The 16,994-nt window shown below is 40.0% G+C and overlaps 3 protein-coding genes across 6 annotated transcripts in view; 2 read left to right on the top strand and 1 right to left on the bottom strand.

Annotated features, from left to right (window-relative positions):
• The window catches only part of alg2 (ALG2 alpha-1,3/1,6-mannosyltransferase), an 88,472-nt gene extending 78,885 nt beyond the window's left edge, over positions 1-9,587 (top strand). Inside the window, exons 1-3 of one of the 4 annotated variants that reach the window (XM_079626856.1) lie at positions 4,941-5,249; positions 6,038-6,363; positions 7,956-9,587. In XM_079626856.1, coding sequence (XP_079482982.1) covers positions 6,055-6,363; positions 7,956-8,855 — 1,209 coding nt within the window. In that variant the 5' untranslated portion in view covers positions 4,941-5,249; positions 6,038-6,054 and the 3' untranslated portion in view covers positions 8,856-9,587. Of the gene's footprint in view, positions 1-4,940; positions 5,649-6,037; positions 6,364-7,955 lie in introns of those variants that run through there. The other 3 variants (XM_079626858.1, XM_079626857.1, XM_079626855.1) reach the window with 3 other exon arrangements.
• Positions 1,435-5,191, bottom strand: sec61b (SEC61 translocon subunit beta). The gene is made up of 4 exons (XM_079626860.1): positions 4,766-5,191; positions 4,011-4,108; positions 3,567-3,671; positions 1,435-1,797 (listed from the first exon to the last, which is right to left on the bottom strand). The coding sequence occupies exons 1-4, from the start codon at positions 4,766-4,768 to the stop codon at positions 1,710-1,712; spliced, it is 294 nt and encodes a 97-aa protein (XP_079482986.1). The 5' UTR covers positions 4,769-5,191; the 3' UTR covers positions 1,435-1,709.
• Positions 9,588-10,882: 1,295 nt separating the features above from the next.
• Positions 10,883-16,541, top strand: LOC307006168 (uncharacterized protein). Its single transcript, XM_079626859.1, has 2 exons — positions 10,883-10,907; positions 15,543-16,541. Exon 2 carries the CDS (start codon positions 15,800-15,802, stop codon positions 16,415-16,417), a length of 618 nt encoding a protein of 205 aa, XP_079482985.1. The 5' UTR covers positions 10,883-10,907; positions 15,543-15,799; the 3' UTR covers positions 16,418-16,541.
• The last annotated feature ends 453 nt before the right edge of the window (positions 16,542-16,994 follow it).

Below are 16,994 nucleotides of genomic sequence, written 5' to 3'. Positions count from 1 at the left end.
ATGAATAATGAAGAACACAGACTTAAACTCGCACACACAGACACCGAGAGGCTGTTTAACCTGGAAGAGTGGGTCACAGCGCCTCCTACAGGATCATGTCATGCTGTCGGGTGAAGATTATGATTGACGTTCGGTTCAATGAATACGCGCAACAGCAGCTAAATCGCTTTTTTTATGTCCGTTTGTGGATATTATCAGCAAAAACAATTTAGCACAATCTAGAATAGAAATTCTGAGGGATATTAATTGTGTGGGTGGACTATTCCTTTAGCAAATTTTATATGCCATGAACTGAGGTAAATGACATGAACTGGCCTGTTTTGATTCTGAACATGTTTAAATGATCGGTTACAGGCTCTATATATCCTGTAGGTCATTAAATATACAAAAACAGACAATTTTATTTAGATGTTTGACAAACATGTAGCTCAGTGTTGCAAATGGAAGGAATGCTCATCTATTTTTAAGTGAAGATGATTTCTGATAAACTGGGGCTAATGCACATGTATCTTTCAGCCAAAAAGAAAAGCCATATGGAATCCCTCATGAATTCAAATAGCATGCATTTTATAATTCAACTAATCAGTACAATTTTATTGGCCACTTGCCTTGGCTTTTCGTCAAACATTTTTGTATCTGCCACAACTCCTTCCCTGAGTTTCACAGACGAGGCTTTAGCCTAGTCCTAGACTAAAATGCATGTTTGAGCGGGTTTAACCGAAAACCCGAAAAAATTGACATATGTCAGTGCCATTGTTTTGTCTCAAGATGCACACCAGTAATGTATTTTTCTAAGGCACATTTATAAAAGCAACTTAAATGTCCTAATTTAACTAATAACTATTCCTGGCTTAATCTAAGCACTTATGTTCATCTACAACTCAATCCCTTCCATTAAAGGCTGCAAGTTAAATTTTCGTAAAAGATCATATGAGGAGCTCAGACGCGAAACAGATTTTTGGTTTCTGGGGTGCTGAGAAACCCATAAATTCAATGACTGAAAAAAATACCCATTTACCGTAGAACAGATTAGGAATATATGATTGCTGTTTTAAAGCAAAGACACCTATTGTGCAGTTTTAAAATACAAATTAGCACCCGATTTAAAGAAATTCTGAGTTTTATTCCTTTTTTATATAATTTAGTGAGCTTGGCAAGGCAAGATTTTGTTTTTGCACAGGCACGGTTGATTTAGTGTTGATGGGACATGACTGCAAGCTCAATGGAATTGGAATAATAGCACACCTATTACGTCACGTTCAGAGACTGGTGGAGCCAAAACAGCTCGCACAGTAACGGCACGTCTGGAATGTACATTTGCATACAACCACTTTTTATCCCACAGACTGGAGATGTGCTAATTATGCCCTGTGATGCAAATCTGACCCTCTGTTTTTTTCCCTTAGTGAAAATGAAAGAAAAACAATGGCGAAAAATGTTTTACAGCATTTTATTGTACAATTTTACATATTAGTTTGTACAAAGGTTTAACAAAAAAGATATCCTGATCTGGTGGAAGGAGGGCAAGCTGAGGGTTTGTAAATTACCAAACGGTTGTAGTGGCTGGGTAAAATTGAATGGGGGTGAAAACCCCTTGAAATGGAGGTTTTAATAAAGGAAAAGGTGTTGATGGTCAGAGTTTGGTCCAAGTCCAATGGCTTAAGATTCGGCGGTAGGCTTTAGGGTCGGAGTCCAGAGGTCATGCGGGTTTAGGAGCGGGTGTACTTTCCCCAGATGTGCAGCATAAATACTGATGCGATGAAGAGCAGACTCATCACCAAAACAGGTACCGGGCCACTGCAAGAAGGGGGAAAAGAAATAGATGGTATTACTGCCAGATCTCATTATGATCATTAAAAAAAAAATTGGTAAGACAGAGGGACCCCTAGTGGAGGATAGACAGACTAAACTTAGTAACTAATTCTCAAATTTCAGAAGATCCTTGATTAGAATATGAGCAGAATTTAGATAAAAAGCTTGGCACAAACTTCCTCCCTGTGGGCCAATCGGGACTGCTCGTCTTAATCATGTGATAGAAGACGGTGTAATTAGGATTTTAAATTCTGGCGAGTAGGATACGGTTAACGAGCTAGGTGGAAAATGTGGGGCTTTATTAAAGCAGGAACTGACCATCCCCTGAGTCGCTAGGCAGCCGCGTAACCATGCCGACAGAAGGCCCACCCCTCAGGCTTTAATTGATGTGACCTTTTCCAACGGAACTTTAATTAAGCTCAAAACAGACACACACACACACACACAATCTAAAGAGTGAAAAAGACTTCACTCATAACTCCAGACTCTCTTACTCTAAGAGACTCTTGACTGTAAATACAGCCACTGTAACCACACTCAAACCATTCTGACATGCTCGGATAATTCCTACATATTGAATGAACAGATGTAACATTACAAATCTAGAACCGCTCTTTAAAAAGGAGAAATTGCTGTAGATTAACAGACTATAACAGAAGTTAGTTTCATTGAGAGAGCCAGTAAATACAGACGTACACAGCTGTAGGAGGGGAAACGGCAGGGGAGACATCAAATAAAGACGGAGGTTGAGCCCATGAGGCCAATTTCCTGTCGTTAAAATTTCATGTTTATCCTTATAAATGCTAAACCTCTCAGTGCCCTCTACCCGTCCCTTTCGTGTCACTTCCTGTTGAGCTGAGGGGATGAATTAAAAATGAGCGTCTGTGTTGGTTCTCTGCACATTAAGTACCTCAAATCATAACCTTTTCTTATTTTGTCCTTAAATTAAGCAATAAAAATGTCTAGCATGATTTCCTTGCTTGTGGTTTTATTATGATTTGTTTTAAGTCATAACAAGCAATAAAAAAAGGAATATTAAATAAGATTTTTATTGTAATAAGAAAAAACTGATATCAACATCTAAAAGATAATTTCACAAATGTTAAATCTAAAATGGCTGATTATACCTGTATTTTTTTCTTTTTAAATTGCTTAATTTCTGCAGTCTATTTTCAAATACATGCCTGATATATATTTGAATATCTGAATAATAATTATCTATAATGTTGAATATATAATGTTACTAACAGCATTATTTATATGAAAATTTCTGATAAACAAATAAATGTAATTTTTAAACACTGTTATTCATGTACTTACACTCATTCAAAAATTGTAAAAAAAAAGAAAAGAAAAAAAAGAAAGTATCTTATGTTCACCAAGGCTGCATTTATTTGATCAAAAATACAGTAACACTGAAATATTATAACAATTCATAGTAATCGGTTTCTATTTTAATAGATTTTAAAATGTAATTTATTCTTGTGATTACAAAGCTGAAGTTGTGCAGCTGTGCCGCTTAATATTTTTTGCGGAAAACTTGATAAAAAAAAAATCAGGATTCTTTGAATAAAAAGTTCAAAAGAAAAGCATTTCTTTTAAATAGAAATCTTTTGTAACAATATACATGTCTTTACTGTCACTTTTTATAAATGCAATGCATCCTTCCTGAATAAAAGTTTTTTTTATGACATTTTATATTTTTCCCTCTCTTTGGTTAGAAAGAGTTCTAAACTTTGCGTGCGAGTACTCACACTTTAAGTCCCGGTGAGTCCTCAGTGTAAAAGCGCCACATCCCTCCTGTGCCAGCTGATGCTGTGGATCTGCCTCCGCTGCGTGCGCTACTGCTAGGGGCTTTCCTGAGGGAATCAACAAGAAGAAAATATGCTTTAACATACAAGACAAATAAAAGTGTCAAAATTATATTTTCAAACACTCAAATTCAATTAAAATGCCAACCAACTGATAAGAGCCCGACTATCAGTTCAGTGAGCAACTAAATCATACCCTCACAATGTCAAATTTACAGGACAAAAATTAAATAGAGACTAATGTTTTCCAACTGTCACGTATAGGTGTCCAAATAAACAATATCACTCAGGTCTGCTGATCAAATCACAGAAACGCTAAGAACACTATTAGATCCAGCTTGATGGTGCATCAAGGCCCCAACAAAACTGTGCTTGCAAGGTTCTTACCTCTGTCTGGCTGAGGTCCCGGCAGCACGGGGGGCCACAGTCTTACTCGGGGAACGGCTGGAGGCACCAACATTTGTTGCACTAGCTGCAGGTCCAGGCTGAGATGACAGACAAATAAAGGACTTGGTAAACCAAATGCACAGTGATTGACTTAATATGCCTTCTGGCACCAACGGAAACTTGTGTATCCATCTTTAAAACATAACATGCTACAATAAGAACAATAAGTTAATAATGCTATAGTAGACCTTAAATGGCTGATCAATTCCACCAAGATACAATATATAACAAATATGAGAGCACGATAAATTATTTTTAAAAGATATAGATCACTAGATGTTCAATCCTAGATAATAGTAGTGAGATAATGCCACGTAGACTCAATAGTACAAGATAGTATTCGTGGTAAAAGAGTGGACCAGATTTAGAGCTGATGTGGGGGTCCAAAAGAGAGCCACGTCTCCCAAACAAATGCGCTGATTGCAGCTAGTGAGCAAACCAACCCACAAACTGCATATGAATCGTCTGGCACAAGACTTAATACTATTAAAAACCCAACTGCTAGTAAATGAAACTCACATGTGATTAGCTACTACGAAATTAAATGGCAGAACTGAGTAGACTATTCCAATAACGGTACGTTATTAGAGAGCATGCCCGGCTAGACAGCTAGCAATGCAGATATAACTGTTAATACGCGCAAAATATTTATTATAAAGCTCCACATCTACGAAAAACTGGATTGAGAAACTTACCATTTTGTTTAATAGTGTATGTTTCAGGAGACTGCGGGTCAAAATAATGAATAGGTGACTGCCTCTATTACTGAACTCCAGCCGATCCAGACAACTACAAGAGAAAGACTATTGATGACGTCTCGCTGAGAAGGCCACGACAGCCATCTAAAGGACCCCCATAGGAGCCAGTAGAGCGCCTGACCAGAACTGTGATCCTGCGTGTTAGTTTTAACGCATTTTGGATGCTTTTGTAAACCTAATATGATATAAAACGTTAAAACCGCCCAAAATAAAGGTAACTAAAATCAGCGAATGCAGCTCAGCTTCTAATGTATTTTGTGAAAACTCAAAGGCGGTAGAACAGAGTGCAGTGACGTGTCGCGTGCAATCGATGATGTGTACAGAGTAGGGCAGACATTTTGGCTCAATCAGGAAGCCGGTTTCACTAAATCGCGAACTTTGAGCCATATTTGATCATTCATACAGACATCTGACGGCAAAGGTACGGGTTTTCTCGTCTCAATTTTTTTTACTGTAAGCAGAATTTGAGTTTGTGTAAAGAAAATATGACATTGTATGTGCTTTGTGTGTTGTCACTAGCCTAAGTTACTTAGTATGCAGCAGGGTATATACTGTATTATGACATACATACTGCATACAAGAATGAATTTCTTGAATATTGATGTTTTCCTAACTCTGAGTTGGCGTATCCCACTTGTTTATAGATATCCGCAAACATTTAATGATGCAGCAGGACTGTAACAATATACAATAGAAGGTATTAGAGTTTATGACAGATGTCCCAGTGACATGGACACGTGAACGTGAGACGTGTGCGCGCTCTGGCCTGTTGTAACATCACATAGAGCCATGAGATACTTGATGTAATTAAGGTTAATATGTGATTAAATGAATCATCTGATAAAAACAATGGTAACTTTATTTATGCAGTGTGTGTACCTACTTAACCATACTGGGAACAAATGTGTTCCCAGAGCTAAATCTGACAAAACCTCCCCCTTTTGTTTTGTGCTAATTTGTAAAAAAAAAAAAAAATTGTAAAAATGCTGAAAGTTTTCTGTTAGAGTGGAGGTTAGGTTATAGTATTTATAAATAGCTGTATGTAAAAATAGATGTCTATGAAATGTTCTCATTTAGCTAAGCAAAAATAAGTGTATGTGTGATAATTACTAGGTTTTGTGGAAAGAGAGTAACTGGAAAATCTAGTTGCTTTGTGTTGAGCTTAAAAATGAGCTGTAACTGTCACTTGACCTCCTTTTGACTCAACAGGTTGTGGTCAGAACAGGATGGTTCGGGTGGTGTTTCTGCACCCTGATCTGGGTATAGGTGGAGCGGAGCGTCTGGTTGTGGATGCAGCTGTAGCTCTGCGATCTCGCGGCTGCACTGTTCAGATCTGGACGGCACACTATGACCCCCAGCACTGCTTCTCTGAGACTCTCTCACCTGACCTGCCTGTGCTGTGTGTGGGCGACTGGCTGCCCACCAGCGTGTTTGGTTATTTCCACGCTCTCTGTGCTTACCTGCGCATGATCTACCTAGCTCTCTATCTTGTGCTCTTTAGTGGGGAGGAGTTCGATGTTATTTTCTGTGATCAGGTAACTACTAATGCTACTAAAACGAACTACTAATTATCAGTGTTATGTTTGTATTGTTTATATACTACTATAGTATTTATTTTTGAATTAGATTTTATTTTTATATTTTCGGTTGTCAATTTAATTTAAGTTTTAGTAATTATGGTATGTGCTTTTTATCATATTTATTATTTTTTATATTATTATTTAGCTTTAAAGGTGCATTAAGCAACTTTTCATGTTAAAAATACCCGTTTTCTAACCCATACATGCTTAAACAATTGCCTGATGGGCTGAATGAGCCCTTCTCTGATCACTGAGATTGTCTCTATAATCCTGTAAAGTAAAATAAATAAGAGGGATTCGGGCCGGTATCTTAGACTGGGCGTGACGTCATGCGCGTTCACGGCACGCTCACATAGCTATGTCTGGCAGGTTTGTGTATTCGCTGGCATTCTCCGTAGAAGATGGATTGTAAGAGACCTGCTTGTAGTTAATTTCAAACACCAACGCAAACTCCACGTAAGATAAAAAAAAGAAAACTTTTGTCTAGTGCGTGCACATCTCTGGCTGCAGTTTCGCTTGCCGCCAGAGGTGGCATAGTTCTGCAAAAACTCTGAATCTTGCGCTATGCACCTTTAATTTAGCTTTATTTCAGTTTTAGTCATTTTAGTACTTCAACTTAAACTTGTTTATTTCAGTTAATTGCAAAGATAATACGTTTTTCATCTGAATTTTTATTCTATAGATTTCAACTGTACTTTATTTCAATTCCAACAAAAACAGTTGCAACAGTTTTAGTTTACATTAATTATCTTTGTTGGACAGTAACACAGTATTTTGTACTTTCTTACTGTACTTATTTTTCAAGTGTCTGTATTTTATATTCATTTAACTTTGTTACATTCCAAAGCATAATAGAATAGAATAGAAGAATGAGGCATTTATATACTACTGTACACCCAAAGTGCTTTACAATCATATCAGGGGATCTCTCCTCAACAACCACCAGTGTGCAGCATCCACTTGGATAATATGTGTATTTTCCACTATATTTCATAAAAACAGCCAGTCTTTAAAAATTAGCCAGTCAGAATTGAGTATTCCAGAGAGCCGTTCTCATCAAAATCCCTTTCAAAGGAAAGTCTGTTAACTCTGCTATTTTGTGAATCCAATATCAAGCCCTATCTACTTGAATGGGGGAATCCTGAAATCTCAAAAACTGCTTGTCGAACTCACATTTATATAACGTATTTCAAATCAGCAACAAAATCTGACATGAACTGTGCCATAAATGTTGTTTCTTATGCTCAAATAGCATAATAAAAGCTTATTTTACAAGCTAGACCAGCCAATGCGCATGTGCAGTCCTAAACGCCAGTATCAGAACCCTTTCTGTAGAAACTGGAGCTTCTAAAACCAGTGACATGATGACTACCAATTGGCGATTGGTTCTTTTATTTAAAAGGCAGGACTTATTTCGCTATATTGCATGCTGCACTTTCTTCCATTCATAAGTAATATGAGTGCATATTAAAATATTTAGCCTCTAAAGTCTAACGTTTTGGTTCTCATCAAAACCACCAGGTTTAATTTGTATCTCCTATTTCCAGGTTTCAGCATGTATTCCCTTTTTGCGTTTGGCACGCCACAGGAAGAAAGTCCTATTCTACTGTCATTTCCCTGACCAACTACTGACTCAGCGTCGCTCTGCTCTAAAGCGCCTATATCGCGGCCCCATCGACTGGTTTGAGGAACTGACCACAGGCATGGCCGATCGAATTTTGGTCAACAGCCAGTTCACGGCAGGAGTCTTCAAACAGACGTTCCCCAAACTAGCTGAGATCCACACTGACGTCCTCTATCCCTCTCTGAACTCTGCAGCTTTCAATGATGAAGTGGAGGATCTCAGCGGGCTGCTCCCTGAAGGGCGGAGCTTCCTCTTTCTGTCAATCAACCGCTACGAACGCAAGAAGAACCTGCCGTTGGCGCTGCAAGCGTTAGCGGCCCTGAAGGAGTGTCTGTCTACGGGGGAATGGGAGCGTGTGCACCTCGTAATGGCGGGGGGTTACGATGAACGTGTGGTTGAGAATGTAGAGCACTACGAAGAGCTGCGCTCACTAGTGGCCTCTCTTGGCCTTGAGGACCATGTCACATTCCTGCGCTCTTTTTCAGACAAACAGAAACTGTCTTTGCTGCACAGCAGCACTTGTGTACTGTACACCCCCAGCAATGAACACTTTGGCATTGTACCCATTGAAGCCATGTACTCGCGTTGCCCAGTTATTGCCGTTAACTCGGGTGGACCGCTAGAGTCAGTGGCCCATGACGAAACAGGCTTTCTCTGCGAACCCACCGCTGAGTGCTTCTCCGAAGCAATGCAGAAGTTTGTTTCAGACCCTAAACTCAAGCAGCGTATGGGACAGGCTGGCAGAGAGCGGGTGCAGCAGCGCTTTTCGCTGCAGGCCTTCACTGAGCAGCTCTACAGTCATATCACCAACCTTACCCAATAACCAATTATGACATCATAAAGGCCATTCCGCTTCGGACCAGCACACGGATGCATTCTACCAGTCCGGTTGCCGTGGATGGACTAATGAAAGTATGTCGTCACTAATGAAAGAAAAGAGCAGCAGGAGTTAACATGGCTTAAGAGTTCAATACAAGCCTTGAAGAATGTGGAACACTCGTCCGGCCGAGAGGGTAATGAATTATTGTGCGCCGGCCACATTGATCAAGCTGGTCACTGCGAGGCCTGAGGACCGTATGTGTGTGCATTTTTTTATGCCGAAGGACCATTAGAGAGTTTCTCGGGCAGAAATCGATAGAGAAGTTTCTGTGCCCTGCTTTGTTCGCCAGTGTCTCTGCTTTTGTTTAGTGATAACAATGGAGGATGTTACGAGTTATTAAAGTCTCAAACTAAAGATGCTCATAATAAGGTTGTTTGAGTAGAAAAAAAGTTTTCCTAGGACACTGAAGGTCATATGCTGTATTGGGTTTGAGGTTGTTACTGATTTTGTATCTCCTCATACTATTGATACAAGACCAAAGCCAAGATTAAATGAGATGCTGTGTCATGTTTGACTTTGTCATTTGAAGCTTTTATTTTCTGTATACATTGGATACAGACTGACCAGACAGAACAGTAGCCTATTTACTTCAAATTAAAACAGATCACTGTTGTGTTAAAATTTCTATTTTTATTTAATTTGACCAACCGTTATGTACTTTAGTCTTTTGATCATTTTATTTTCAAATTTTCCAAAACCCCATTTTTGGGATAGTTAATTTAAAATGAAAATCCTTTCATTATTTAATCACCCTCATGTTGTTCCAAAATTGCATGACTAACTTCTGCTAAACAAAGAATTTTCAAGTGTTTTTGTGCATATTATAAAATACGTGTTTTGGACCCCATTGACTTTCATCGTGTTCAAAATATGTTCTATTGTGCTCGACAGAAGAAAGAAAGTCATACAGGTTTGGAATGTCTTGATGGGAATGGGTGATGATTTAAATTTTTGTGTGAACTATCCATATACCATAAGTCCATTTAATTCAGTGGTTCTCGATCTTTGTGACTCCTTTGCCCACAATAAATACTTTTTCTGTAATACCAAAGCATTGTTTTTATGTGCTGTTCTTCATCTCACTCTTTTTAACCAATGCATTTACATGACTTTTAAAGTTATTCATGATTTAATGGATATGGATTAAGAATAAGGATTCTAAAAATATATTTTATTCACAATTTCTTCCCGATAAAATATTTTAGAGCTTAACATAATTATAAAATGGGATAGTTCAGTTATCTTAAAGGTGCATAGCGCAATATTCAGAATTTTTGCAGAACTATGCCACCTCTGGCGGCAAGCGAAACTGCAGCCAGAGATGTGCACGCACTAGACAAAAGTTTTCTTTTTTTTATCTTATGTGGAGTTTGCGTTGGTGTTTGAAATTAACTACAAGCAGGTCTCTTACAATCCATCTTCTACGGAGAATGCCGGCGAATACACAAACCTGCCAGACATAGCTATGTGAGCGTGCCGTGAACGCGCATGACGTCACGCCCAGTCTAAGATACCGGCCCGAATCCCTCTTATTTATTTTACTTTACAGGATTATAGAGACAATCTCAGTGATCAGAGAAGGGCTCATTCAGCCCATCAGGCAATTGTTTAAGCATTTATGGGTTAGAAAACGGGTATTTTTAACATGAAAAGTTGCTTAATGCACCTTTAATGACTTCCATAATTTTTCCAGGTCTAGAAATCACAAATTCAAAATTAGACTACCTTGTATATCTAGGATTTCCAAGACTGTGGGAACCCTGTTTTTCAAATGATACTGTTGTTAAGTAGTTGAATTAAAATAAGAAATATATTTATTTTTAATTTGTTTTCACTTATTTTAAAGCTTCTTTTGTCTTATTTGAAATCATCTAGAGGCCCCCTTTGAAGTTTGCTGAGGCTTTTTAGTAGGCCCTTGGCCCCTGGTTAAGAACCCCTGCTTTAAACGACCTGTCCACTCATATGAAACACTGGATATCTGCGATAACCTCAGAGGTGAGCGCACTTGGGCTTGCAGCTAAATTAATAAAGGGGGAGGGGGGCGGGGTGTTTTTAAATAGGCTTTAATTCTGTATTGCAGACGGTCAGATATATTGCCTCGCTAGCGTCACATCCGTTTTGTTGGCAGTTTGGGAGCAGTTTTTGTTGCATTTCCTCATTAACACTCAATGCGTTAAAGATGAGGACCTTATTTTTAGCCTTGCACTGATTGGGTTTTAATCATACATAAAAAGAGGGGTTATGGGGCCAGCGAACATGTAAATCAAGCGGGCACAATAACAAGGTCAGAATGCACAACCTTCAAACCTCTCGCTAGCACTGCCTGTGTTAGGGCTAAAGATATTTAGATATGAATCATTGAGTAGGAGAATGGAGGGAAGTTTTAGTTTTTGTTGTGCAGATGTGACAGACATGACCTGTAATTAACTTGTTTTCATCAAGCCTGCACTCAAGAATACAATGAACGAGACATTGGGCTTCATATTGTTTGCTGCAATCACACATGAGCAATACATTTTCTCCAAACTAGCTCTGAAATGATGTAAAAAAAAAGATTCATTAATTTATAACTGTGATAAATGTTTACTTTTAGAGTAAGAGAAATCTGCCACACACAACACTAATTCCCAGTTGAGTATTTGCTGATCAGTGGTAAATCTCATAGTAACAGCATTTGTTCCCAAAGAAGAGGCATAGAGCGCATTGTAAAAAGGAAATAGGAATAATATCTTTCCCCTGATGGATACACGCAGACAGGAATATCTCTTAACTGTTTTGTATGTCATATTAGTTTACAACCATTTGTATTCATAGCCTGTCTTTTGGTGTTTTCTTATATGAAACGCTTGCAAATTATGATTTCACATTTTACAGCTTCAATAAAATATTCCATCACATTAGCATATATCTGGTGGGGATTGTTGGTGCACTGTGAGGGGTGGGCTTTGATTTACATTTGTGGTATAAAACAAATAAAAATCTTGCTCCATTTAAAAAAAAAATAGCAATCAATAACATCTCTCCGTGGCAAGTTATGAGCAAAATGATAGCCTCAATAAAACCAGTTATTTATCGCCAAAGATAAAGAAACGTTATGTGTCAAATTTACAAGGCCCTGTGCAGGAAGCTTAGGAAATCTGATTTCTAAGACTATGTCTTTTAAATAACTAGTGTATGACTGTTACATCAAATACAGTGGGGAGAACAAGTATATGATACACTGCCGATTTTGCCGGTTTTCCCACTTACAAAGCATGTAGAAGTCTGTCATTTTTATCATAGGTACTCTTCAACTGTGAGTGACAGAATCTAAAACTAAAATCCAGAAAATCACATTGTATGATTTTTAAGTAATTAATTTGCATTTTATTGCATGACATAAGTATTTGATACATCAGAAAAGCAGAGCTTAATATTTGGTACAGAAACCTTTGTTTGCAATTACAGAGATCATACGTTTCCTGTAGTTCTTGACCAGGTTTGCACACACTGCTGCAGGGATTTTGGCCCACTCCATACAGACCTTCTCCAGATCCTTCAGGTTTCGGGGCTGTGGCTGGACAATACGGACTTTCAGCTCCCTCCAAAGATTTTCTATTGGGTTCAGGTCTGGAGACTAGGCCACTCCAGGACTTTGAGATGCTTCTTACGGAGCCACTCCTTAGTTGCCCTGGCTGTGTGTTTCGGGTCGTTGTCATGCTGGAAGACCCAGCCATGACCCATCTTCAATGCTCTTACTGAGGGAAGGAGGTTGTTGGCCAAGATCTCATGATACATGAGATCTCATTCATCCATCCTCCCCTCAATACGGTGCAGTCGTCCGGCCCCCTTTGCAGAAAAGCAATCCCAAAGAATGATGTTTCCACCTCCAGGGCTTCTTAAAGAAAAACGAACAGGTCTGTGAGAGCCGGTATTCTTACTGGTTGGTAGGTGATCAAATACTTATGTCATGCAATAAAATGCAAATGTGATTTTCTGGATTTTTGTCTCTCACAGTTGAAGTGTACCTATGATAAAAATGACAGACCTCTACATGCTTTGTAAGTAGGAAAACCTGCAAAATCGGCAGTGTATCAAATACTTGTTCTCCCCACTGTACACAAGGGAACATTTTTATTCAGGTGAAACTGGCTTTGCGTACCATCGTAGCTTTGGATATCATTTGAACTTAGTAAAAGTTGACCCAGACAAGAACACAAGACCTTGGCTTTATCCATCCCCTTTTATTTTTGCTTCCCTGTGCTGCTCTGATCTAGGAGTGCCGTGTGTTTCTGGAGATGGTGTGTGTGTGGTTTGAGATAGAGAATGTGTGGTTGAGATGCTCATTGCCCTCAGTGATCCTGGCTGCTTTCCAGCCTTCAGTTGGCCCTTAATCAGCGAGCTGTCACTCAAACAGAGGGACTGACACCGCGCATATTCACCAGTCACCTGGGACCCCCGATTAGACACTCAGCTACCCCCATCCGCCCTCCCTGGGCACAAAAAACAACTCCCCTCAGAGTCAACTACACACACACACTTGGCAAACCAGGTTTTGTCCTACATACACACACACTCTTGACTCCACTCTATAAAGTGTTGAGTTGTGTGTTTACAGTAAATGTATTTGAATTGTAATCAGGAGGACTGATCGCGTGAGGCTGGCAGCGGTTGGCAGAGTGACAGTGATGCCAGCGAGCCCTCGGCCCAGCTGGAGATCAGCGCTCACCTGAGGAGGGGTCGCGTCAATCACCCATCCCGTCCTGCTTGCCGCGCGCCCCCCGACACCGCCTATTTACCCTCAAACAAAAGCGTCGTTCAACTTGAAAGCGCTGTGCGTGTGAGCGGGTGTGTGTCGCGATGGCAGAATAGATTGAGCTGTCAGAGCAGTTGCTCAGAGGGAAGATTAATAACCAACACAAACAATAACGTTCCCGCCATCACCATAAATATGCTAATGACCGTTATCAATACAGCAGCTAATGGAAGCGCAAGAATTACAGAGACGGCCAAGAGAGAGGGCAAGAGGGTTAGCCATTTATTCACAGACCGCTCTGATAAACCCACAGCGCGGCCCCTCAATAAAAGCACCCACCCTTAAAAGCTATCAGCGAGCGAGTAAAACAACACTTCATTGTGCGAGTGTGTGTGCGCAAATGAAGAGGTAAAGGAATATGCGTGCCAAGGATTTAATTAAGAGTCAACGGGGTGAGTGGAGCTGTTGGGTTTGGAGAGAGAAACTCAGTTGTTGAGATAATGACATTGTGGACTAGTGACGTTTATTAGTAATCAGGCATCTGTTTTAGAAACTCAGAGAGGGAGAGAGAGAGAGAACTTTTATACAGCAAAAAATAATATTAATAATAATCTGTAATTTTGTTTCCCATGATGGATGGGTGGAATTTTGTCTTGGTTTTCAGTAAAAATAGGCTATTTAAAAATTCTTAAAATAAATTGAAAGTCATATCAGGGCTATATTTTGAAAGCTGAATTTCCCCAACCCCAAAATTATTTTCAATAAAGCATTTGGCACGATATTGTTATACTACATATATATATAAGCCAAAAAAAAGTTGTAATGCTTAAAACAAGAACAAAATGGCAACTGAAACCAAGAAATTTTGCGTCTCAAGTATCTTGTTCTACATATATGATATGATATTGTTTAGCAGAAAACAAGACAAAAATCGTATAAAAAAAATAGATAGCCTATATTTGCACATTTTGCAGTCATCGATACATGTGCATGTTTGTTATTTTCTTTCTCTAACTTTTAAAGGGCAACTGGGCCTTCCCCAGAGTTTTCAGGGTGATGATATTAATGGAGTGTTTTAGTGAATGTGTATAGAGGCGTTTCACTGGAACAGAAGCTTCATTCAGGGTAATAAGGACATTGGGGACTACTCAAGAAGCAAAGACTCACACTGGCATTACACTTGATTAATATGGGCTAAGAGATGAACTATGAAGTGATCTTGCAAATCACATTACTAAATATTCACAGTAGTAAACAGTTTCCCCTTTTTGAGATTTGATAGGGGTTTGAATATATGGTTAAAAGCAAAAGAGTGCTAAGTCAGTGTGACTAAGTGGAGAATGGGAAAGAGGAATTATACCTGAATGAAATACACAACTTTAACAAGTTCCAGAGGTGTGAATTAAGCACACACTGATGGCTCTTAAACGGTGCGTAATTGCTAATTGGCTCATTTTCTGATCTCTAATGGTTAATTGTGTTGTTGCAAATGGCCAGATCACTCAGATTCCCATGAGAGTGATGAAGGATATATGATTTTAATGACTCACTGAGCAGAGAGTTTACAGCTATTGTGTGTGACTGTGTGTGCTTGATAAAATGATTTATTTAATATCAGGTTTGCTCTGCAGAAGATCATAACACCATCTAGGCCATGAAAGTTAGGTTAAGTTAGCATAACACCATCTAGGCCACGTTAAGTTAGCCCGCTAGCATTTGCCCGCGTGGTCTCGCCTATCGACCGTCTTATTTACACTCGAATCACTGGAAGGATACGGGTTCTATCCATGATTTCAGTCCTAAATTAGTAGTGATATTGGTAGCATCACTGCTAATTTATTGTTCATCTGTCATAATGGCGAATATATCGGATGTGTGTCTACCTCTGAGTGCAGGTGAGGACACGTTTGAGCTGCATTCGGTGCGGTTGGAGCTGGAGTCCGTGGAGAAGCAGATCCGTGATCTGCTGAGGAGGCAGGCCGAGCTGCAAGACCGACGATCAGCGCTTGAAGCATCACGCGCCGATGCTCACAAGTCAGTGGTTAGTAACTTTTCGACTCCGGCCTCCTCTACTCCGTGTATTTCTCTGCACAGGACCCGAGCACCCCTGGTTTCGTTTACCCCGACACCGACACAGCACCATGGACCCTGGATGATGCCACAGCGGAAGACACGAGCCAGGACCAGAGCAAGGACCTCTCCGCCCCTCCCGGTCTTCGAGATCTCCACCCGGAACCGCTTCTCCCCTCTTCGCGAGACGGAACGCGACGACGCTGTGATCATCGGCAGTTCCATGGTCCGGCATGTCCGCGCTACCTCAGGTAAAGGTATGGTGCGCACTCACTGCTTTCCTGGTGCTCGTGTTCTCGATGTCGCTGCGCAGGTCCCCGAGATCCTGAACGGTGACGAGCGCGTCGGAGCTGTCGTGCTGCACGCGGGGGTGAACGACATCAGGCTGCGGCAGACGGAGGTTCTGAAGAGGGACTACAGGAGCCTGATCGAGACGGTACGCAGAACATCGCCTGAAGCAAAGATCGTCGTGTCTGGACCGCTTCCCACGTACCGACAAGGACAAGAAAGGTTCAGTAGATTGTTTGCACTAAATGAATGGTTGATGTCATGGTGTAATGAACAGAGACTGCTCTTTGTAAATAATTGGAATCTGTTTTGGGAGCGACCTAGGCTCTACCGTGCTGATGGCCTGCACCCCAGCAGAATCGGAGCGGCTGTTCTGTCGGACAACATCTCCAAGACGTTACACACCATATGACTAGTAAGTCAAAGTCCAAATCACATTCTTTGCTGTCCCAAATTAATTGATATAAGTACCAGTGTAGAACACTATATAGAAACTGTGTCTATTCCTCGTTTAGTGAGGCCAAACAATAAATCTACTGCAGGATCTAAGAAAAATCTAATTGTGATTAAACCAGAAAATCTCAATATTAGTGAACAAAAACAATTTCTAAAGCTAGGTCTTCTAAACATTAGATCGCTTACACCTAAGGCGGTTATTGTAAATGAAATGGTCACTGATAATAGCTTTGATGTACTCTGCCTTACTGAAACCTGGCTTAAACCAAATGATTATTTCGGTCTTAATGAGTCCACTCCACCAGGATACGGTTATAAGCATGAGCCCCGTCTGATTGGTCGTGGCGGCGGTGTTGCAACAATCTATAGAGATATTCTTAATGTTACTCAGAAAACAGGTCACAGGTTTAATTCGTTTGAAGTACTTGTGCTAAATGTTACGCTCCTAGATGTAAGAAAGAAATCCCTATTATCTCTAGCCTTGGCTACCGTATATAGACCGCCAGGGCCTTACGCTGATTTCCTAAAAGAGT

The sequence above is a fragment of the Phoxinus phoxinus genome (assembly GCF_949152265.1).
Source record: "Phoxinus phoxinus genome assembly, chromosome: 10".
In the NCBI taxonomy this organism is placed as follows: Eukaryota; Metazoa; Chordata; class Actinopteri; order Cypriniformes; family Leuciscidae; genus Phoxinus; species Phoxinus phoxinus.
This window is presented reverse-complemented; position numbering and strand designations above follow the sequence as displayed.